Raw genomic sequence first — 24,924 nt, 5'->3', positions numbered from 1 at the left:
TATTTAATTTTTAAAAGTTAGTACTAAATATACATTTACTATGCAACCTACAATTTCACTCCTGGGCATTTATCCCCAAGATAGGAGAACTTATTAACACAAAAATCTGTACGTGATTGTTCATAGCAGCTTTGTTTGTAATAACCTTCATCCAGAAACAACCAAAATGTCCCTCGCTAGAGGAATGGCTAAATAAACTGTGATACATCCATATCATGGAATACTACTCAGCAATAAAAAGGAATGAACTATTGACTTTCCCAATTGCTTGGATGGAGCTCAAGGGCATTATGCTGAGTGAAAACACCAATCTGAAAAGGTCACATACTGTGTGATTCCACTTATATAACATTCTTAAAATGACAAAATTTTAAAGATGGAAAACAGATTACTGGTGGCCAAGGGTGAAGAATAGGGGAATGACTATAAAGGGGTTATAATGAGGGAGATATCTGTGGTGATGGAATAGCTTTGTAACTTGTTGACAGTGGTGGTTACATGAGTCTACATGTGTGCTAAAATGGCATAGAGCTATACACATACAGTTCCGATGTCAGATTCCTGGTGTTGATATGGTTTTTTATAATTATATAAGATGTTGTCATTGGAAGAAAACAGTAAGGGTATACAGGACCTCTCTGTACTACTTGTGCAATTGCTTGTGAACCTACATTTATTTCAAAACAAAAAGTTCTTTAAAAATCAATACTGCCTTCTAAAAATCGGTCCTGCCATCCTTCCCACTACTTTCATAGCAGGTATTCTTTGCACACTGTGCAGGAAGCCCAGGAACCACAAAGCAGCATCCCGGGAGATTTTCCTCTGAGGTGCCTCTTGAGCCAGCCATGCTGCTCTATTTCTAGAACCGCCGGGCTTGGTTGGAAACCACGTGCTCACGGGCCTTGGCTGCCTGCCCAGGGAGAACATGGAGAAATGTTTGAGGGTCAGAAAAGCACATTTGCCCTTAACTTTCATTCGACTGGTTTGTATTATAGCTGCAGGTATTTTGCATTTAAGACAAGCTTTTTTGTTGTATCATGTTTTGTTAAGCCACTTTGTATTGGTGTTGCAAGTATGGCAAGTTTGCACATCAAGTTCTCAGTGCCCCCTCAGTTGTCTCTAAGTCTACAATATTCTCAATATCTGCAACCCCTCTCCTTACCCACCATAGAACAGCCTCTTTCAGCCCTAGAATCTGACAGTCTTGCCTTTCTTTACCATGAGACACCTTAAAAGAGTCATCTGAGATCTACACTCTATTTCTACCTTTTTCACCTGTGTGTTTTTCCCTGTTGCCTGGCTTTGGCTAGTATAGTATGAACTGAAATGAAATAAAACCAGGAGAGAGTATTTAGCCTAAAAGAATCATTTTTGAGGTTTACTTTTGCCCATGTGTAATTTCATTGAGGATAGTGGATTAATTTTAAATCAAAAATTATAAAACAGATGATTGTCTCTGATATACATAAAAAGTAAAGTAGATTCCTCTTTATTTCATCTCTACTCTGAATGCCAGTGGCTGGGGCTACGGCGGGGGATGTGGAATAGACGTGCACAAATTCACATTTTAATGGCTGCTTTTTTCTGGCCTCAAGATCAACAATATCCATTCTCCAAGTGTTAGACCCACTGCATCTGTTTGTTAAATTTTTGTTCTTCTCCCACGGGTAGTTTCTTTCCATCACCGTATCTAATTTAGCAACTATCTAATTGTAAAAAACTTTTTCTTCTATGTTCTATAAAGGGAAAAACTTAATCACATTATCCAAAGGATATCTTGAAAATAATTAAAATGCCATGTATTTCTAAACATGGAAACACAACCATGATATATTGTTCAACCAAAAAAAGCAAATGTACAAGTATGACCCAATTTTTAAAACTTTTAAGCCCATATTGGAACATATACTTTAAAAGGATCTAGTGTGATGAACCAAATGTTACCAGTGCTTCCCTCTGGACGTTTAAAAATTTTTTTCTTATTTGTGCTTTTCTGTAGTGTTGCTTTTTTTTTTTTTTTAATGATACAAGTTTTTATTTTTAGAGGAAATGAAACCATTTTTATTTTATAGAAAAAATTTCTCCTATGAGGATGCTTTGTACTTTTGAGGAATATTAGAGTTACTGAGATTACTAACATTGTTCCATGTAAGAATTTTTAAAAATAACCACTGACATCTTTGTAACAAAGTCCCAGATATTAGCTATATTGGTTATCACCCTCCGTGAGGGGATATTTATTAAACATGAAAGTACTCCGAAGCCTTCTTAAATGAAACAAAAACGACTCCCTCCATGTCTCTGCATGAAGACCCCATGTGAACAACAGAACACTGTTTCCTACTCTGTCTAAACAACCACATGAAATGTTAAGAGCCTAAAATGCACAATGTCCTTTTGCACTAAAGGGAATATCTTAATGCATGGTAGGTTTAAGCCTCAAAAGATCTGTTTTTGGCCAAAGATGTATTTTTAGGGAGCTCAGGAAAGTCTTACACAAAATAGTCCAGCACTGTAAGAACCCACTATAATATGATGGAGTAACATTGGAGGGATTTGTCTCAAGGGCCCTTAGTTTCCTCCCCCCACAGAGCAGACCCTGCTGTATAATGCTCACCAGTCAAAAGATTTCAATCATAAACACAGCAAGAATCAGTAGATCTGTCCGAGTGGCCTGTGTGAACAAACCTGAAATCAGAGTGACTAAATATTGAATCACAGTGTTATGCTAAGGAACACCTCTGGAGCAGTTGGCACCTTTACATGTAGTGTCCTTTATAAAACACACTTAAAAGGAAAATGACATTTTCAGTAGTTTCTCCCCTAACAATTGTCATAATATTAAAATGGAAAATATATCACCAGAATGGTGATTGTTTTGTGAAGCGGAAATACTGCATCTTGAAATGAAAGTATGCCTGGCTGTGCCCTGTGAGTCATTTTTTCTTTTTTTAAAAAACTTTCTGCTGCTTTTATTACTGAAGGAAAGGCTTTACGAGGGGCAGGCGTGGAGAGATGGGGCGCCAGGGAAGGGGCTTTTCTGTTGCTCCTCCCACTGTTTCTGCTTCCTGCGGTACCTCGCCAGATCAGTGCGATGCCAGGAGCAGGTATCGCTCAAGTTTGTTTTCCGGTTTTTATTGATTTCTTTTGTCACCACTGTTTTCGATATTGTTGACTGAGGTTGTGCACTACCGGGATGTGGGTTGTGCTGAGCGCTGCTTGGCCGCACTTACCCCTGGCAGCCAGGCTGTGTGGTCCACGTCTGTGCTGCACCATGGAGGCCCTAGCGTCACAAATGGGCTTCCAAACCACGTCACCTCCCGCACGTCCCATAAGCACTTGCGCCTCGGTTTCCTTATCTGTGACCCTGGGGAAATAGTTGCATACACCTCCTAGAGCTCTGAGGCATAAGATCAGAAGGTGAGCTGAACACTTTGTGTCGCGCATCTGCTGGTAAGCCCTCAAACGCGAACTGTTTTCACCATAGTTTCTTCCATCCCACCGCCATGAGTGATCCCAGTACTGCTAATGCCTCTCCTGCTCTTTCTATCCAACTGGTCTTTTCGGGAGGGAATGTCACGTTATGGTGGGACATGGGTGGTGGGGGAGGAGTGTCGGACCGTACAGAGCGTGTAAATCTATTGTATGCCTCTTGACAGACGGCTTCTCCCCTAAAATGAGGGCCAATCTTCTGCGTTAAACGGTTGCCTTGAGGCATATTAAGTTTTGCATTCCTTCCTTCTGATAGTTTGTTGCACCCAGTCAATTGCTTTAAAAATGTCTTCCTGGGTCCTGCTTCCTCTTCTCTGAACGTCCCCTTATTGAGTAATGGAAAGTGTATTTTCGAGTGTTCCTTGCTCTGAGACAATACTATGTGTAGTTAATATCTGTGAAACCCTTAACAATGCGTCAAACCCTGGATTAGATTCTGAACACTCAACAAGGCTATGCCGGCGGCCCGATGCTCAGTCCATCAGGGCAGACAGGTAAACAGATGAAAGTAACATAGATGGGGAGAGGACAAATTCTAAGATCATCAAGGTTCAATTGAACAGGATGTTCCTGTCTCAGACTCCCTCATCCCCTCACTTAGGAAACTCTGAACATTTTGAAAGAACTGGCTTCTAAGATTTCTGATGGCACCACTAAGACGATTTGAGACTTATTGAATGTAGAATTAGGACAGCTGACGTTTTCCGATTTTAGGCAACGATAAATGTGGACATCAGATGGGAAAAAGAAATCCTTGGAGGTTTTTTTTTATTATGGCATGTGACATATAGATTTCATGCTTAAGGCTAGAACAGTATAAGTTAAGGGAATTTAAAAATGGGAAAAGAAATTGTGTGCATGTGTAATAAGAGAAAGCTTTGAGCATGTGGGTGTCAAAACTGCTGTCAATCCCTGAGCAAACCCCCACCCAGGGAAGCGTTAACTATTCAGTGACTGGGAAAAGGAGGATCTCCACTGATTTGGTTTTCTCTTGACCATACGCGGAGTTTTGAGAATAAGGTGAATTTATAAGTCCCCACATGGGGAATGGTCATCCTTGTGGGGTGAGGATGGTAACTAACCGCCACAGCTGGGACCCACCCTTGCCTGGCATGGTGGCCCTCCTTTCACCACAAAGCAGGGATCCAAAACCAGCACTTGGTGGTCCAAATGTCAGCCCCCACATGCTTTGTTCACATGTGGTTTTACTAGTGAGATCTTTCTAGGTTTTCTGGCTTTTGTTTTTCTAAGAAAATGGAAGATGTAGCAACTCCAGCTTGTGTTCCTACACAACCATAAGAGGTTGGTTTCTAGTTGCAGTTGCTTCCTTGAACCAGAGTAGGCTCCTTCGGTCCCCACCACCCTTCTTGTCTCACACCTGCAGTGGCTTTGCTCGTTTATGGCACTTGCTTGACCCATGTAGGCATTTGAATTGGCTGCTCCTGGTCTAGAAAATTCCAGAGAAAAGGAGAATAGCGAGGGTTCCCAGAGTAGAAGCCCTCAGAACACCCTCAGAAATGGTAGGAGCAACTTCTCTTGGGTGCTGCCACCAACTATCAGAAGGGATGCAAAATTTAACATGTCTCAATGTAACCATTGAAAGCATACAATTGGGCCACATTTCGGGGTAGAAGCATGCTGAAGTGACATAGAAAGTAGCGTTGTACTACCTGATGCTATCCTTTGAAAAACTGAGTCGCTGGGACATTCAGGAGGTATTGCTGTGGGCAGCAAGGAACCATAGTTTCCCAGCCAAGGCTGCACAACAGAAGAGACGATTAGAATGACCACTGTATAACCCTAGGGGCTACCAAGGTTGTTCAATCAGACACAGAAACAACAGATTATTGTTCGAAGGAGGAAACTGAGAAGTGGGTAGAACTAATCTTTATTGCATTTTACATAGGGAGTTTTATTTAATCCTCCTAATGAAAACCTTGTATTACTGAGTACTTACCATGTGCTGAGCTAGGCACTGGGGCTAGTAGTGAATAAAGCAGACAAAGCCCCTTCGCCATTGAGCTTGCAGGCTTGAGAAGGAGGCAAAACAATGACAGGGATTAGAAGTAAGTGAAGAAATACAACTGGATAAGGGGATGAAGAGTGAGGGAGAGAAGTGTGCCTCCAGCACCACTGAGAAGCAGCTTCTATCCTCACCACTCTACTGCTGGGGCCACTGAGGCAGGCAGGAAGTGACCAGATGGTATATGGGGGAACCTGGCCTCTGATCCAGGTCGGGCTTCAGAGCACATACTTGAGAACAGTCATCCAGCTAGGACTGGGGCGGGGGAGCATTTACTGTCTGCATCTAAGTGGAGACCCAGGAACTTATGTAGGACTCTGTGTATGAGAAGAATTCCATCTTGGCGGCATCAAGCGCCTTTGAATTTTTGCACTCTCTAGCTCCTTTGCGCTACGTAAGAAACACGGCACCGATTTTTTGCCTTGACGTCTTGGTCTCCACCGACCAAGTGTGTTTGTTGAAACAGATGGGCTCTGTTCCTGCAGTGAGCTGCCCGGACTCACCAGCACCAGGTTTATGTTCAGGATGGCGGGCGGTTAAAGGATGGCAGGCTCTGGACTCCAGCTCCTTGGGTTTGAACACTTTCTCACTCGCTGGTGTCTAAACTGGGGCCAATTAGCCTCTGCGTGGCTAAATTTCCTTACCTGCAAAGCGAGACTAATCCTAACTCCTACCTTAGTGCCCATTGCAAGGAGCATCTGAAATAATGCAAGTCATGAGAGCATAAGAAGCAGTTGACAAACGCTCACTCTGTTTTTTGTTTCTCTTGGTGGCTTTTAGAGAATCTTTGCATTGTTTGATGTTACACTCACATTGCAGAGCTAGCCTCAGAAAAACTTTTTCTTTTTTTTTCCACGCAGAAAACTCTCACTTACAAATTTATAAATGATGAGCAGCCTGGTGGCCTGGTGAGGGGTCGTGTTCCTGTGAGGGCACATTTCTGAGGCACACCATGCTCAAAATTGTATCTTCCTATTTGACATGCCTTTGCAGATGGCACAATATGGAACTGGTCAGACTCCTAATTATGACAGTGGTCCAGAGCCAGAATCCAATCATCCAGTTGACAAAGAACTTGGTACAGAGAACGGTGACCAGCTGTTCCCCATCTCCAGTGAGCAGAGAGTAAGAGGAAATGGGTTTAAGCTGCGTGAAGGATTTGGGTTATTTATGGTAGGATTTCCTGACAGTGAAGGTTGCTGAACATTAGGACTGGATTAGAGAGTGAGGTTGTAGAATTTCTGTCTGTGGGGATTTTGCAAACATGGTCCTGTTTGTGCGATTACTACAGAGGCTGCCTTCCAACTGTGCTCTGTCTTGTCTCTCTCCCTTTCTACCCATGTGGTGCTGCAGCCAAATGAACCTTTTCTGGAAGACTGGGGAGGAGGAGGATCCCAGTACCCATCCAGCTTTCTGACATACTGATGGCAGGCTTTGAAACTTTGGGGGGAGGGAGTGTCACATGAACCACGCACTGGTTTAGTTAACCTGGGGCTGAAAAGCTCCCCTGGGCCAGGGAAGAAGTAAAGATGGGCAGACTTAGGACCTGGATGACTGTGGGGAACACATGCCTCATCCTGAAGAAGGTGGCACATTCTGAGAACCAGCCGATTCTTGTCGCAAGGCCTGTGGGAACGTACGCGGTTGCCGGACTATGATTCTCAAAAGGGGTCTGAAATCTGGGGAGCTTGAAAACCCTGGCAATGAATTTTTAAAAAACCAGTTAAGGTGTGGGCCACAGTGAGTGTGTCTCTGTGGGTCTTCATTTTCTGTGCAGAGTGATCCTCTGTGACGTCTGCTCTGCCCGGTCACGTTGGCTCTGTCAGCCAGGAGGAGGAGGATCTCGCCAAGTTCAAACACAGACATGAGGCAGTAGTGTTTGTCTGGTACCACGAGAACCTCTGCCTCAGGGTATACAAACATTGGATCATTATGTCGTACTACTGAAACTAATGTAGTGTCGTATGCCAATTATACCTCAAATAAAATAAATAAAATGAGAACCTCTGTATTCATACATTGAACCCTAAGAAATCACTATTTTGATGATCAAAAATGATCAAATATTGTCAGTTTCATATGCTTCCATCTAAAAGTAAGCATTCACCCGCTGAAGGAAAATAAGAATATGAACTATAAACTGCGTTCTCTCCTACAGCACTGAAAATAATGCCTGTGAGACTAAGAGGACCCACTTATGGCTCCCAAGCCCAATGTTATGTCCTAGCAAACCCTGCCTGGCAGATAGAAATGACATCACCAATCGCCTGGGTGGCATCCAAGCAGTGTGGAGAGCCTGCCCTTCCCAGGACTTACTGGCTTTGAGGTTGTTGAAGCTCTCCTAACAGGAGTGTAGGCATTTGTGGAAACTTCTCAAAGACATCAGGCTTTCCTTCTTTTTCCTCTCCATCTTCCACATAGCTATAGCTGCCTTTTATTACCCATTTTGGAAATCAGTTGTTATCACTAGCCGACAGACGGATTCCCGCTCCAAAACAGGAAGAGTTCAGTTTCAGCCAGGGTCTTGATTCAGGTGGAAATCAAGTTGCTTTCTGATGGTGCCATTTTCTGAAACAAAGGTGTTTTGGGGAGGTGTGGCTGGCAGACGTCCTGATAGGAACCACGAGCGGAGGGCCTACCTCTGAAGCCATGGGTCGCCTGCGGCCCCCAACCTGACTCCTGATAGGGAGGGCAGTGCCCAGCCCCAATCATGTTGGAAGAGAAAGACAGACATGAGAAGGACCTTACTTTTCTCTCTGGCCTTTCCATTTGTCCTAGAACCCAAACGGTGATGGAAGTATTTCTTCAATCAGTTCTGAGAGCTCTCTGGATAAATAGGGTGACAGGTTTCTATCTCCTTTCTTTCTTCTTTTTTAACCATTTGAGGTTTATTCTGTATTGATTTATAAATATCAACCCCTTTGCATATTTCCTTCATAACACAGAAAATGTATTTTGACCAAATGTAAAATGGATTCTTGTTCTCTTAATTAATTAGAATTCCAACTCCCCTCAGTTTCTTCACGGTTAGTAAGAAGTAGCAAATGAATAAAAACCATACTCAATAGAAAGGCGGTGTGGGGGCTGGGGACTGGAATCAGAGACTTAACATAACTCCCCTAGTAAAACAACTTTCTAGAATTAATTTTTAGAGTACCCACGAAATCAGCCATCTGAGGGATGTTTTAAAGGAAGACATATGCCCTGTTGAATGATTAGTGTATTTTCTTCGGGTGACCTTAAAAAGAAAAAGTATAATTTACTCCTCACCCCATTGGTAGTGAATACTTTGAAAGGCATATTAATATTAAGAAAACGCCTATGATCACACGTGGCCCTATCCAGCTACCTCTTTATCTAGTTTAATAAGTGTGTAAAAAATTATTTTCATGTGCCCCCAAAATTATTTTGATGAGCCTTCTGTGTTATCTGTGACTGACTTAAAAATTGTAGAACAGACACCTGAGGGGCTGAAGAGCTGAGCCCTGAGTTGTCCCAGGACCCACAGCCACCTCCAGATACAATTGTAGCCTCCTCTTATTCGAGAGGAAAAATCCAGTGCTTTCTCGGTTTTCCCATTAGCGGCTTTGTGCCTTTGGTTGGTATGATTGATGGCATTGCAAGGGCACTAAAAGAAGATAAGATCAAATTCTTTTCAATGCACAAGAGGAAGGAAGGGAAGGAAAAGAATAATGAGACATAGATTTTAAAATATTTTTCTCATGTTCACTGAGCAGGGTGGCAGGAATACATGGGAACTTACTGCCTGGTGGTGGTTGTTTAATGCCTGATGGGATGGAACAACCATCATCATTATTGTCATCATTGACTTCCGTTCACTCAGTACTTTCTATCTGCCATGCACTGTTCTAAAAGCTTCACATGCATTGATGCCTTTTCACAACTCTGTGAGGCAGGTATTTTCTTTCTTGTAGTTGAGGAAATAGGAACAGAGCCAGTGGCACACAGCTAGTTAGTGGGTGGCATAGCAAGGATTAAAACCTGAGTCTTACGCATGGTGCTATGCTGCCTCTTTTCGGTAATGGTGCCAGAAGCCGTTAGGTTATTTCCAAAAGAGAGCATGCGTGTTTGTGATCATTTTCTTTTAACAGTTACCACTAATTTTCCTCTGTAATGAGGAGGTCCCTTTGGAACCTCCAGAAACGAGACCTTTGCGAGTTCGTGTCTTGTTTGCCAATGCAAATCAGGAAATTTTCTCTCTAACCTGCCAGTAATCTCAAGATAAAGAGGGAAGGACCTGGTGGCTTTTAGTTTTCTGAAGAGAGAAGGGAAAATAGACCCCAGGTAACTCTGGATGGATGCTGTTCCTGTTGCCCATTTCCAGTGTTTTCTTTCTTTTTCTGGGGGAAGTCACTGGACAAAAGCAGCCAAAGTGGAATGGGCTACAGTTCTCTGCCAAGGTGGAAGCCTTGATATTGGGAGAACTTGGGAGAGGAAGGAAGGGCTAACATGACTGTTTTGTGATAAACTTTGAAGTGGCCCGTTACGAAAGAGCCTCCCAATCCATGTGCAGTCAGAAGCCATTGAAGGGTAGATGTTGTTTTGTTTTGTTTGTTTTTAGAAATGATTTGGTTCTCTCTGATTTACATTATTTATTTATTTAATTAGTTTAGTTTCAGGTGTAATAGTTAGACATTTACACCCCTCATAAAGTGACCCCCCCCCCCAGTCTACATTTGAATAAGGCCATTTTGGCTGCTCTGTGACACTTGCCAAGGTGGATTTATGAAATTATTACTGATATTTGATCACTTAGGCTTTATTTTTTCAATTGAGATATAATTCATATACCACCGAGTTCACCCTTTTAAAATGCATAATTTGGTGGGTTTTGGTATATTACAAAGCTGTGCAATGGTGAAACTGTGTAGATAGTATGTCGCCATCTACTTTTAGGGTTTAAGAATAAATTGCCTTAAGTCGCAAAAATGATAACATAAGAAATCATTGCACCAACAACAGAGTGAGTGAAAGAAGGCTTGACTGGGACTACAGAGAAAACATGACAGTGCTCCCAATTCAGCACATCCAATAGAACTTTCGGCAAGGATGGAAATGCTCTCTGTCCGTTCTGTCCACGTTGGCAGCCATTATGTCACATGGGGCTGTTGAGCACTTGAAATGTGACTGGAATTTTTTATCTAATTAAATTTAAAAAGCCACATATGGCTACCATATTGGGCAGAGCAGCTGTATGTCAACTTACAAATTTGGTCTTATCTGAGATCATTTTCCTCCACCTCCCCAGTTTCCAAAATGATTGAGATTTTGAAGCATATGCTATACAAATCATTATATTTAAACTTAATCCTCACTACAAAAAAAAAGCTGCAGAGTTCCCACAAGGAATCCAGATGACGGGATTGGGGTGGGAGAAAGGCCTAGGGATGGGGGAGCCTATTCTGGAAATAATATCTGAGTGGGAGTCCATTTAGTCGGCACCAGGCATGGGTGACATCTGTACGCTCACAGGAGGGGAAAGGAAAGTTGTGAGCTCGGCCTCAGCTTCACAACTCACAAGGAATAAAAATAATTCCCAAAGCAGAGTATTTTGAGAGGGCACAAAAGTAAGTTTGCTTCTCTTGCTAAATTGTGGGTTGTGTGTGACCCCAAGAACTAAATCCCAGCTTTGGATTCTGTCACCAAATTATTAGTTACAAAGAATCAAAGAGTCATGAAACATTCTTTAAGGTCTCCTGGTTAAACTCAGTAAGTCCTCTTCTCCCCCTAACATTCCATTTAACGTGTTTCTATTACTTAAAAAAAAAAAAAAAAAAAAAAGTATCCAGTGACTCACATTTTTTTTTTTTCCTCAAGGATTTGCTTTTTCATTCTTCAGAATTAGAAAAGTAGCCCAGGAGGGACCTTAAACTTTATTAATGTAAAATATATAGTGTCTTTTTTTATTCTTTATTTTCTGTTTTTTCCTCCCTCTTTTTTTTTTAAACTACCTTGTTTTGCAAATTTGAAGCATATGTGAAGGCAAACACATTTAAGATGCTTCTTTTCCTGAAACTTCCTGTACTGTTTTGGAGCACAAAGAAATCCTTGGTATTTATTATGTATGAAGTTATGAAAAGATGTGATGGCCTTGAATGAATAATTAATATTTACCTATAAAATATGACATGCTAGGGACAAGACCAAAAATACTCACTTAGTCTTTTTGACAAACTTAGAAGAAACAAATAATTGACCTCTAAAATTGCAGGGTTTTAGGGCAAGTGCACAAATGGAGACAGAAATTCCATAGGTCAAAATATTTTAAAGCTGTTTATTAAGCTATCGATAGAACATGTTTTGACCTCCTACCTTGACATGTGTATACTTTCATGTGACCTGGAAAACTAGGTTCAAATCTACAATTCCCAGACTTCAGAGTTCCAGCTGGAAGGTAGCAAAGTCAGGGAACCAGCCTGTTATCCATCCCATCACGCATCCTTGGCGGCACAGGGGGCGCCTCGTGGGCCTGGGCCAGCTCTGGGGTCTGGGGGAGTGCACACCGGTGCTGTCATCCACACGAGGGAGCACAGACCTGAGGAAGAGACCTGTGCAGGCCCCATATGCAGGCTCAGGCAGTTGGTCAGGGAAAGCTGAGGCCCCTGGTGCGGTGCCTGGAGAATGATCTAGAAAACTGGGCATCTTCCCTTGCTCTACGGGGAAAGACACGGCTGGAATTTTAAAGAAATAAGGCATTTATTTACATCTTTCAGCTTTATTTATATAGATATAATTTGTTGAGATACAATTCACATCCCATGCGATTCACCTATTGCAGTGCTTTCGCATAGTGGTGCAATCATCACCACGAGCAGTTTTGGAGCATTTTCACCACCCCCAAAAGAAACCCACAGCCTGCAGCAGTCCTTCCTCTTCCCCCCACGTCAACCCCTAATCTGCTTTCTGTCTCTCTGGATGTGCCTGTTCTTGCTGAGTGCTTTTGCACTTTTCAAGTACCTAGCGTCCCCTTTCACGTGTGCATAGGCCCAGAGAGAATAGCACAATCTTATACAGTCAAACATTGCATTTGTTTTCTCGGTAGATGTAGATTAGTGCTTCTCAAACTTAAATGTGCAGCAAATCACCTGGGGCATCTGGCGAAAATTCCCCATGTTCCCCGGGTCTGGGGTAGGGCCTGAGGGATGCCCATGATGCCGGTCCGGGACCACACTTCAAAGGACAAGGACATAGGTGATGCTGAAGTCACTGTTTTAACCAGAGCAGCATCTTTGCAGAATGTGTCAAGGACTTGAGATTCCAGCTGGCTTGGTGTGGCAGGTTCCCACCATAGCATAGAAAGTAGAGGGGAAGGAAGCCTGTGTGTGCATATGTAGGGGTGTGTGTGTGTGTGTGTGTGTGCGCGCGCGCCTGTGTGCGCGTGTGTGTGTGGATTTGTGAGTGCGTGTGTCTGTGTGCATGTGTGTGAGGCAGAGGATGGGTTTTGCATACATGGACCTCTGTGTACTATTCTGGAATTAGGGCTGAGACGACCCCAAACATTCTTTTCCTCTTTTCTAGTCTTCAAATCCACGCTCTCCTGATTCGCCGTCAACCTTGTGTAAGCAGGCAGTTACCGCGGGTTGTTGAATTTGGTCTGGTTCCCTGCCTTGTGAAGACTGCAAACCCATGTTTCTCTGACCATCTCTGACGCATGAGGGCCATCGGTTCTGGTCACACAGTGCTTTCTGGAAATTGTGTTCTGTGAAAAGAAATGAGAACCACATTTTCCACACTCTGGTATTTTCAGTGCGTTCTGCATCCTCAGGTATAGGAACCGTGGTCCCTGTTTAGGGAAGAGGCATCTGAAGCATGGGGCCCTCGCTGGGTGACAGAGCTTAGCCGAAACCCAGTGCCTCAGGGTGTATTCAGGGTAGGTCGCTGCATAGCCTGTGGCATTCGGTGGCCCGCTGTGTGAGGACTCACTTTCTCTGGGTTTCATCAAATTGTTTTTGTTCCTGTGGTTTCTTGCTAAATAACTGTATCATCAGATCCCACATGGCAAAGCCAAGACCAAAACCAGAAAGCACGCTTTCTTCATCTTCCATGATGGCCCACAGAGATGTTCAGAGCGTCCAGCTTTTATTTCAGATGTGAAATGGAGCGCAGGCGGGCTCCTGCTGGTCGGCTGAACTATGGATGGCAGAGGGCGGGTGTGTGTAAACCCCTCTAGGAGCACAGTGTAAGAAGGGTCTCCTGGGCATGTTGCAGCCTGTCTGTGACCTCTCCTTGGATGCATCTGAATCTGAAAAAGATGGGAAATCACTGAGAAAGGACAAGAATGCTAGCACAGTGGTGGCCATGTAGACCACATCTCTGATCATGTCACTTCCTGGTCCAACACTGGCTCAGAGGCTCCCCCATAACTTACAGGTAAAACCCAACCTCCTATTAAGACTTTTAGGACTTCTGTATCTCTGGTCTCCCTTATAGGCTTGCTACCTACAACTCCACGTGGAAATACCTTACGCTCTCGCTATGCTGGACTGTGTACCCTTCCGCGAACACAGCACCTTGCTGCTTCCATCCCTCCCCTCTTGCCGTTCCCTTCTGCTTAATGTCTCCCTTCCCTTTCTCTTTTTGTCACAGTTCCAGTCCAATTTCCAGGATGGCTTACCTGTCTCTATGGTGTCTTTGTTTTTAAAAATCTTTTTACCTTTTTCCCGTCCTCTGTGTTCCACCATAGCTGGACACTTCTGACATTTTCTTGTTATGTATGCTGTTTGAAAAACATTGCAAATGCAACTACCATTTATTGAACACAAACTGTGTGTTTGATGTGGTATGATTTAGTTTATATAGGTGACTTCATTTCATCTTCCTAATGCCTCTGCAAGGGAGCTGGTATTATACCCATTGCGTAGGTGAGGCTACACCCACGGCACAGGTGAGAAAGTTCAGACTTCCTCAGAGTTGCCCCTGCAGATCTGTCACTGGACCCAAGACTGGTAGACACCCAGAACTTCTCAGGTTCCATTATATTCATTTATCTCAGACAGAGGTGACTGGAGCTGCTGAAGGGGGTCTCTGAGTCATAAGAACCCCAGGACATCCAAAGCCATGGAGGACCTGGTTTCATCTGTTGTGAGATGGATTGTGGGACCCTCCCTCTGCTTCAGCACGGTGACTGTCATGCCTGTCCCCTAGTCATTCTTTGTATCTTCAACAGTGTGGCCTTAACTTGTATCTGGCCTTTGGGTGGCCTTAACTTGTATCTCCAAAGGTTTTGCAGAATCTGGCAAAGAGACTTTATGTCCTTGGGAAACAAGACAAGCAAACAGCAGTAAGACTGAAAACTGCAGACAGGTTGTCACAGGGAACATAATCGGTGTGGATGTCTATTTGGTAAGGTCAAGGAATGAGCAAGGTAGAGAGAGAGTCCGGGAATGGTGGCTCCAGGAGTGCCCAGCAGGTGATGTTAGCTGTTCTGATCTGTGCTGGGATCTGCCTGAGAACGGGTAAGTGAGAAGGTGAAGGTGAAGTACAGAGAAGGAGGAACTAAAAAGTTAAACAGTCCAACTTGACCAAAATCATGATCTAACACAATAGTTAGGGACCTATGGAAATACTCACAATACAATAAATAATACTTGCAAAATTAAGATTCAGTGGAATCTCAGTTTGGCTAATATACAGGCCAGAACACACACTCCCACAGGAAAAGACCAGTGGAGATATTCAAAGGGTTTGAGTCTCAGGGGTGGGCTAATGGGGAATTTTTACTTTGTTTTATGTAAGTTTTGAACTCCCAAATGTTCTTCAGTGAAATGTGTTAATCAGGAAAAAAAGAAACAAGTGATAACCAGATAACCAGAAAACAAACAAAAACAAAGTGATATTAAAAAGCCCAAACATTTAACTCAAAAAATGAAAAGTGAGAAAAAAGAACAACCACCAAAAAACCCCAACATTCACAGGTACCAAGAAATCAGAGTGTGCCAGGGACAGGCTGGGTGGGGAGCATCATTGTTCTGTCTCAGCCGGCCTTTCTTCTCAGTGTTCTTTTATGTGTATACACACAATTTCAAAGCTTTTCCTAAGTTTATTTTTGTGACCGGTGGCTTTAAACTTCCCCAGAGATAGCCTTCCAGAGAGGACTACCATTTGAAAGCATGACAGAAATTGATGGAACCGCCCATAACTATTTCGTGTAGGACAAGGCTTAGGAGGAGTGTGGAGGGAGTGAGACCTCGGCAAAATGTACCCCGTTTCCACCTGTCCCCCCTTTATCTGTCCAATCCCTCCTTAACTCTGATGCCCACCACCACCACATCCTGACAGCACCCCAGGGAGGGGTTGCCAATCAAGAAAGAAAAATCATTCCCAAGTACAGTGTTTGTCCTCTTGGATTCCTTGAGTGCTCTGATGCATAGAGAGCTGTATTTAAGAAATGAGGAAGGGTAGCATTTTGCTTCCTCTTTCTCCATGTACACACACACCTACTAACATGATAATCTTGGATAAAGAAACCTCAAAGCTAAAAATTCTGTGCCCATTTCACCCGATAAACAAGAAGATGGAAGCAGGAAAGCCTTTGGATAAAATCTCCTTGACTTCAGTGGCAAACTTGTCAGACTTCAGTTTTGTTTGTGTAATTTCAACATTGGTTTTTAAATCTTTGGACATAAAAGATCATGGAGGAGAAAACCTTACATGTGCCTGAATAGCTTTCTTATATTTTAGTGGTGCCCTTTTAAAATTTTTCAACAAACTTTTTTATTGATGTATAATTGACATACTACTTTTGTAGTATGTACAACATGATTCAATATTTGTATATATTGCAAAATGATCAGACAGAAGTAAGTCTAACTTCTGTCATCCTACTTATTAATAGTTATAGAATTTTTCTTCTTGTGTTGAGAACTTTTACGCTTTACTCTCTTAGTAACTTTCAAATATGCAACACAGTGCTATTAATAATAATTACCATGCTGTCCATCACAGCCCCATGATTATTTTATTTTATTTTATTTGTATCTTTTGGCCTTCTTCACCCATATGTCTGGTGGTGCCTTTTAAAGCTTTAGAAAATATTTTTTTGTGAAGGGAATTAGGAATGGTGCGTTCATGCTGCCAGGTTAGAGCAGAACTGAACCAACCCTTCCAAGTTCTGAATTCTGAGTGTGTGCATAGGGGCGGGGGGGGGGGAATTCCTGGATTAAAACTAATGAACCCAAGTTTATAAAACTTCTTAAACATCCTGTAGCTCTTCCAAATGTCATTTTGATAAGTTAATATAAATGAATCAGGAACATCTGCACCAAAAAAATCCCCCTGAACACACAAGGGCTTCACAATGAAATGGAAGAATGTTTGGCACAATGTGTTTCAGGTTTTAGCGGATCCAAAATGTTTTGAAAAAGAGTGAAGTTCTTAAGACACTTTGAGAATTTAAAGGGCAGCTGGTTCTCCCACCCCCTTGGAAAAAAAAAAGGAATGGTTATTTCTGTTATTTGTGTCGACTCTGGTTGCTCTTCTTGTCCATGGAGGAGATGCTCCTAGCAGAGGTCCCCACCTCTAGCCTCTGCAAACTGCTGTCCGACCCTTCTCCTAGCCCAGTCCCAGGCTTACTTATGAGGCAGAAACGGTGTGATTCAGGCAGAGTTCTAAAAGGCATGACGAGGTCCTGCTTCTACGTCCAGGTGGAGCGAGCATTGTTGCCACCATGGATCACTGTCTCACAATTTCAAGAAATACACAATTTGTAGTACTGGTTCACCCTTTCTGATGGTGCCCGGTAGGAGAGCTGGCTCTTGAGGAAAAGAAAAAGAAGATATCAGATGTTCAGAGGGTGAGCTGAAATCTAATGGATTGTCAGGACAGCAAAGCTCAAATTGTGGAAAAGGCTACAACGAAAACTCAGCTGTAAATAAAAGCCACATTGGGTTCAGTCCCCTCCAGCCTCCCTCTTCTTCTTGGACACAGACTGAGGGACCCTGACAAATGCCAGCTAAGCAGATGAAAGTGATTAATGTGCAGTTCCCTTTCAAGAGCTTTTATTCTAAGAAGTTGTCCTTCTATTGTATCGACTTTCAGTCTTGCCATCCTGAAATTTTAATCACCCCAGCACTGAGCAGACATCAGTGAGATCACCCAACTTGTAACTCTATCTGGACTTGAAGATGAAATAAGAAACCTTTGCACGGTCTCATTCCTTGTGTTTTCCCCTTCAAGGGGTACTGTCAATCTTTCTGAGGCTTCCTAAGTGATCATTGTATAATTTCCTTGATAGGTTGGAAATTCTTGATTCCCTAAGCTTAAAAAAAAAAAATAAGAGTCATTAAAAGTGATAGGGGCATATTAGTAAACAGACATGAATTTAGGAAACCACGTGTCTACCTCACTGGGGAAACAGTGTGACTCCATCTCAGTTTAAGTTTAGCAGTGCTAATTAATGATATTTTCCCACTAAGTTTAGGAAATTTAAAAAAAAAAGTTAAAGCCGGGCTTCTTCCCACTATTCCTGAGCCAAAATTTGTTTTCGTGTTGCCAGAGTAGATCAAATCATGCTCTTAATATGAAACCTTTCAGTGACGTACCGTTGTTCCCAACCCAAATCCCAAGCTTTGGCCTGACCCAGTGTCTGATCTTAACCTCACCTCCTACTTATCTCTTTGCCACTCACCATGTTTCAGCACACAGACCTGGTTCCTGCTAAGTGTTCTCTCTAACCCTGAAGGAACCAGCTCATCTCTCCCACTGGGGTTCAGCTCAAATAGCACCTCCTTGGAGAGTGTCCCCCAACACACACTTTGTATCATATTATCCTGCTTTCATTTCATCACAGCACTTATTGCTAAACAAAATAATCTTACTTATTGTCAACCTCCCATCACTAAGGTATAGACAACGAATGAATGGTCTACGTAGATATGGCCTCTGTTTAAAACAATTTGCCATTTTCAATTTTTAACACAATGTTAGGCATTGCTTGGTTTGTACTTGGCATATTAACATGCTAGTTGGTGAGTGCTAATAGCTTGGAGAGAATGTTAATTTTACAAATATTCCATCTCTGTGGTGTGTAATGGCATGCCTGCCAAAGCCTAGTCTTTCAGAGAGAGGTGGCAGAACCCTAAACTTTGCAAAGTATAGGTTCTATTGAAAGAGGCATCAAGTTCCTTAGATTGCCCTTCCTGAGCTCTAGGCTCTAGAATAGGAATTCTGGCTGAATATATGCAGCGTATGAGAATCAGAAAGCAAGGCAATTGATGAGTTTTAGTCCTGAATCTCCTGCCTTTTGAGACAGTTCCCCTGACCGTGGAAGATGCTTTTTTCTGGGGAAAATCCAGTCTCCATAAATGGCTGTCAATCTGGAGACCATTGGCTGATACTCGTCTTCTCCCACAATCGAAAGCCCATGAAGAAGACTTTGCCTACCTTGAAAAATGACACTGGGCAGGTCTGCAGGTTGAATGTATATTATTAGAGCTGTACCTAGCAGTGACAGAATTTCCCAGGTTGGGTTAAAAAAAAAAAAAAAAAGTTTAGAATTTCCAAAAACCATTGCTCTTAATGGAATACTCTCCTCTTAGTTTTTAATGTTTTATTTATTTATCTATTTATTTATTTTTTAAAAAAGGCAAATTGCCATCTTCTTCTTGGCAGAGGACACAGGGACAAATGTTCTTGCCTGCAGTCAGAGAGCCTTGTTTCCCAGCCAGGATTCTGTCAGTGATGCAAAAGCCCTTTTTAGGGCAATGAGGTTTGTTTTTCTACATCGAGATGGTCTGAGAGGCTAGGAATGTTTTTCAAGGTCCATGACCCCTTCACTAATTTTGCATTTGTCGTCCAGGAATTTATGCAAACCCTTCTCGAATGAAGGCAAGGAGCCGGACATGGCTGATTTCTTTCTGCATAATCAGTTGGTTGGTTGTTCCATCTGTGTTCTGCGGGGCCTTCTGTGGTCGTGGAGCTTGCCTGGGCTCCGTTCCTGCATTTGGACTGTTTTAGGAACTTCCATGGAACTCACTAACTGTTCCCTTCTGGTTTGTCACCAGGATTTTTACCTGTCGCTTGGATCACATTATCTAAATCTCTTAAATTCCTGTTGAGGCTTCCTCTAATACTGAGGATCAAATATAAGAACCTTACTTTTGTGTTTAAAAGCTCTTCACTGGAGTTTTTATCCTTGATCCTTGCTACTCAAAGAATGGTCCATGGGCTGGAAACATGACAGCACAGGCATGACCTGGGAGCTCATTAGAAATAGCAGCCCTGCCTCAAGCAAACTACATCAAAACCTGCGCTTTAACAAGATCCAGGTCATTCAAATGCACGTTAGAGTTAAGAAGCACTTTCTAGAAAGCCTCGCTGCTACTGTCATCAACAGCTGGAGGTCTTACTGAGAAGTTTCTCCACTAGGCTCTGAACCGAGTGTTTTGCATACACTGTCAACAATATGTGATTTAACCTTCCCAGACTCCCTGTGTGGTACGGACTAGTATCATTCTCATTTGTGGAAGGGGAAACTGAGGCTCTGAGAGATCAAGCAGTCACAGTGAGATTATTCAGGGAGTAAGTGCAGGAGCAGCCTGGATTCAATCCGAGACGTGTTGCCTCCAGAGTCCGAGTTCCCAACCACGGGGCTCTGCAGCGTCCCTGCTCCTCCCAGCCCCTTCTGCTGGCCAGGTCAGTTCACTCTGAATTCACTACTTCCTCACCAGCCTCTAAAACGTCTCTAAAGCAAGCCACTGTGAAGGGAATGCTGCTGTTTGGTGTGTTCTATAAAAGAGCATTGGGTCTTGTAGTTATTTTTAAGTAAGTCTGTGCCATCCCCTATAGATTTGAGCCCTGTCAGCCCTAGAGAATGAGCTCTTTCTACTGCTTCCAATTAAAGAGGACTGCTTAGAGCTGCAGATATCCTCCCGGACATGAACTCCTTTCGGCTCTGTTGAGATAGAGGAGTGACCTTTGGAAAAATACTTCCTTGTATAGCTCTAATCTAAAGAGATAAAGTGGAGATAAGTAATAAGACCTTGCAATGACTTTGGTCCAGAGTTATCAAATCCTTTCAAGGATTTGAATACCGATAGCCTTGTGTACGCAGGGCCAAAGGTAAATTCTAGGAAGGTGGTATGCGAGGGATGGCAGAAACAAAGGTCAGTGGTTTCCAAACTGATTACTGAATTGCTCTGAGGGTGTGTCCCAGAGAAGGACTTGTGGGGGAGGAGGGGGGAGGCCGGCCTGGCCTGAAATAGGGGTTCCCTGGTCCCCTCGTCACTTTCAATCAATTAGTACAGACTTTCAATCTTATATCATGTTATATAATAGGCCCTGGGGTAACTTTTATTTAATGGACCTTTCCCTACTTAAAAATGTTTTTGTATATTAAAAAGCACTTGAACTAGTCCTTCTCCATCCTTTACAGCCAAGGCCACTGACATTTAGAAAGGCAGATTGACTTCCCCAAAGTCACACATTGTTTGGGCTTAGAGCTACTTGTTTTCCTCCTTTGAAAGCTCAAAAGATGGGCCAGCTGCCAAGTCCTCTGGGCATTCACTCCTCTGCTGTCTGGGGCAGCCCTTAATATATCCAGTGGTGCTGACCTGGCCGTATTTCCTTTGCATTTGAACTTTTTGGTGTGTGTTTAGAAAACAAAACGCCGTTCAGGTGGTTGGGGGCAGAGCTGAGTCAAGAAGTCATATATTCTCAGTATTCTTTCTCTTCTGTGCAGTCAGTCTGTATGGCTCCCTCTGTTTCCTGATTTATTTATGTGTTGAAGGCGGCCTTGCAGAGAACATGGAATATTCTGGTAACGGCAAGATAGAGCAGCTCTTCTTGCACCCACAGGTTAAGTTACTGAAAGCTCCACTTGGAAAATGTTCATTTGAGATGCTTATGACCAAAAAGGGAGGATGGAATTGGGAGACTGACGTCTCTTTTTTTTTTTTTTCAAATCTGTGAAAACACTTTTGTTTTTTAACTTTCAGGAAAATAAGCCAAAACATAAAGTATACAAGTGAGAATATCAGTGACATTTTGCAGTTAGTTATAATGGACACATGGGTAATTTTCGTCTTACTCATCCCTTGTTTACTAGAAGCCTCTTCACTTGGCTTTGCCATAGATGATAGACACAGCAAGAAGTATGTTATTTCTAAACATAAATCTCCATCCACCTAAATGTCCAATGCCTCCCTGAGCTTCTGTCTAAAACATTAGCAGCTAATCCCAGCCTGCAAAGTACGGGCCTCAGAGATGCTGTTTTCAGCCCCTTTCGCCTGGCCAGTTCTACAGAAATGTAGTGTAATTAGACTTCTGAGACTTGGTTTCCTTTCTCTCAGCTCTCTCCGTTCATCTTCTCTCTGCCCTTCATTTTGCCTACCATTTCTGTTTCTCTTAATTGTTCTTGATGGGACCAACACATAGACTGGAACTGAAATTCTTATTATTTCCAAAAACATATTGAAGTCCTACACACTGAGGTTTCTTACAAGGGAGACTTAGATTCTTGTTCTGAAAAAGACAAGTACTTGACTACTTTAATTAGGTACATATAGTCCCCAAGCATTTGAAGGTAAACGTTGGCTCTCAAGCTATTTGATCACATATAGAGAGATACTCTCTAAAAAATTCTTTGCGTTCCCATGTATATGCTGATATTTAAAATTTTACATTTGCTTCCTCTGTTCCTGGAAGATTTAGAGAATACTTAGCTCTCTCCCCAAAAAAGAGAATTCCTAAGAGATTGTTAAAAGCATGTCTAAAGATATTTAATTAGTAATATGTAATACTAAAGCAGTTTGCTGTCATCCTTGATGGTCTTTTCAATTATTTACGAGGATTAAGATTGAGCTTGGTCTCAGGTAAATCTCTAGGGTAGGGAAATGGTTGTCGTTGAGTATTTATAATTTCAATAACACTTGGGACCCATGAAATGACACAGGGAGGAGTTTGACCCTTGTCAGAGTTGGCAAAGGTTCTCCTCATAAAGCTTCAATGCAGGACAGATTACCCGGTGTACCTGGTAGCTGGCAGGTTAAAATAACGAATCTTTATGCTAAAGGGGCTCTTGACAGGGTTTGCCTCAAGGTCAAGCCTGTTGGATGTAGGTTTATAAAATAGAACTCACAGAGATTAGTCCTCACATTAGATAATGAGAGAGGAGTTTGCCATTTGTTTGTTTGTTTGTTTGTCACAGTCCCTGTCCTTGTTTTGCAAATCCATAATATTATCTTGGCAGAGAGATGAAACTATACATGTCCTTATTTAATTAGTTTTGTGCATTATAGTCTTTCCTATTTAGGATGAATCTATTGCCATTCTCTCTTATTCGAATATATTTAGAAATAAAGCTCATCTCAAAGATGAACTTGTGGCTTGCACCATGTGCTCGCCCCTGATGAGTAACTGTCTCCAGGTAGTACCATGCATTGCTTGGCTTGAGGCTATATTCTTGAACTTTCTGTGACTGGTTTAGATGAATCCAGATACACCTCTGGAGCCAAGGGTAGTGTCAGCTTCCCCCTGAGTCACGGGGCTCTGTGGGGGAGATAGAGATGCTGGAATAAAACCGGGAACCTCTTTCAGAGGAGAGAGAAATGCATAGTTGGTAGGCAGCCAACAGTGTCAAGTATAGTTATATTCTTGCAATTTCCAAGGTCATCTGTTTTTATTCTTTAAGGATAAGAGTATTCTTGGCCTTTTTCAGGGCCTCAAACACAATATTGGTCCTTTAAAAATTCATTCCCCCAAATATACTCTTTGGCTGACTCCCCTACCCCCCCCCGACCCCCACCCCCCACCCCCCCACCAGATGAGAGCTCCTTGAAGCCAGGTGTCACGCCTGGTTCTCCTGAACATTCTTGGCACTCAGCACAGATTCGGGGCCATCGTAGACACAGAAGGAATATTTGCGGAACAAATGCCTATAACTTATTCTCTGAATCCCTCCAGGATTCAAGGACCTCAGACTTTGTGTAGAATAAAACAAACAAAACAAAAATCCAGACCTACAAGAGCCTTGACACAGGCACCCTGGCGCAAGGCTGCCTCTTTTCCTCCCCATTTTCGGCGTTGGCACCTTACTTTGATTGTATTTGGTTAAAGTCTGTGACGACCTTACATTTAGCATGTTTTATTTCCCACCTCATCACTAATATACCATAATTTTTAAATAGATTATTTATTCCTGTTGTAACTCCCTTAAGTCTTTTTTTTCCTGCCTACTTCCAGGATAAGAGGGAGGGAAAGGATGATAGAAAATGGGAATGCATTTTAGCAGACCCGCATGCATTTACTGTGTTTCTCATACCGTCACTGTAGTGGGTTGACCTTACTAGTCCCATTTAAAAGGTAAACTGAAAACATGCATCGGCAACTGATTTTTCTAAAGTCTTCGTATCATCTATTGCTGCTAATTACCACATACTTTGTGGCTTAAACAACACAGATTTATTCTCTTATGGCTGTAGGGGTCAGAAGTTCACAATGGTTCTTATTTGGCTAAAATTAAGGCATCAGAGGGCTGTGTTCCTTTTGGAGGCTTTTAAGGGGAGAATTCGTTTCTGTACATTTTGCGGCTTCTGGAGGTTCCTGCATTCTGTGATCTGAGAGGCCCCTTCCTCCATCCTCAAAGCCAGCAATGTAGCATCTTCAGATCACTGTCTGACTCTGGACCTTTCTGCCTCCTCCTTCCCTTTTTAAGGATCCTTGTGATGCCTTTGAGTCCACCAAGATAACTCAGGATAATCTCTCTATCTCCAAATCATTAATTACATCCTTTCGCTATGTAGGGTGGTAACATAGTCACAGGTTCTAAGAATTAGGAATGGCTACCTTTGGGTGTATTATTCTGCCCACCACAGTCATAGACCCATACGATGTCCTAACAGTTCACTTCCTCTAGTTGCTAGCCTTCTGTATACACAGGAAAGGGTTTTGGCTTTTTGTGTGTCTTCCCTGATAGTTCTGTCTTGGATATCATTTATTTACTTTCATGAAGAACTCACACCTTATCTGTGTGGACATATCGCGGTTGCTAGGTGTTCCACAATTGTGTACACTGATAGTAATGACACCGTAATTATAATGCATAACGGGAGGGGAGGCAGCACCTTAGCTATTGAGACCTGTGAGTTCTAGACAAGAGGTTTTACATTTGCCCTATGGTGACATGTTCAATGCACTCACGGTATTCATACTTTTGTCTTATAGGCTTATGTGCAGAAGTACATCGTGAAGAATTACTTCTACTACTACCTATTCAGATTTTCAGCCGCTTTGGGCCAAGAAGTGTTCTACATCACATTTCTGCCCTTCACTCAGTGGAATATTGATCCTTATTTGTCCAGAAGACTGATCATCATATGGGTTGTAAGTATTACTGTTACTTATGAATCACTACTACTTCTGTAATAACTACCTGCTTTGGTGTTTAAATGCAT

The 24,924-nt window shown here is 42.6% G+C and overlaps 1 protein-coding gene across 1 annotated transcript in view; it reads left to right on the top strand.

The window, feature by feature from the left end:
- SGPP2 (sphingosine-1-phosphate phosphatase 2) overlaps nucleotides 1–24,924 on the top strand; it is a 110,949-nt gene that overhangs the window by 16,418 nt on the left and 69,607 nt on the right. The window contains exon 2 of the mRNA XM_033111962.1: nucleotides 24,695–24,853. Within this exon, the coding sequence (XP_032967853.1) occupies nucleotides 24,695–24,853 (159 nt within the window). The remainder of the gene's footprint in view (nucleotides 1–24,694; nucleotides 24,854–24,924) is intronic.

Source organism: Rhinolophus ferrumequinum, chromosome 8, assembly GCF_004115265.2.
Source record: "Rhinolophus ferrumequinum isolate MPI-CBG mRhiFer1 chromosome 8, mRhiFer1_v1.p, whole genome shotgun sequence".
Lineage (NCBI taxonomy): Eukaryota > Metazoa > Chordata > Mammalia > Chiroptera > Rhinolophidae > Rhinolophus > Rhinolophus ferrumequinum.
The sequence above is the reverse complement of the archived record's forward strand: the minus strand, read 5'-3'. Positions and strand labels throughout refer to the sequence as shown.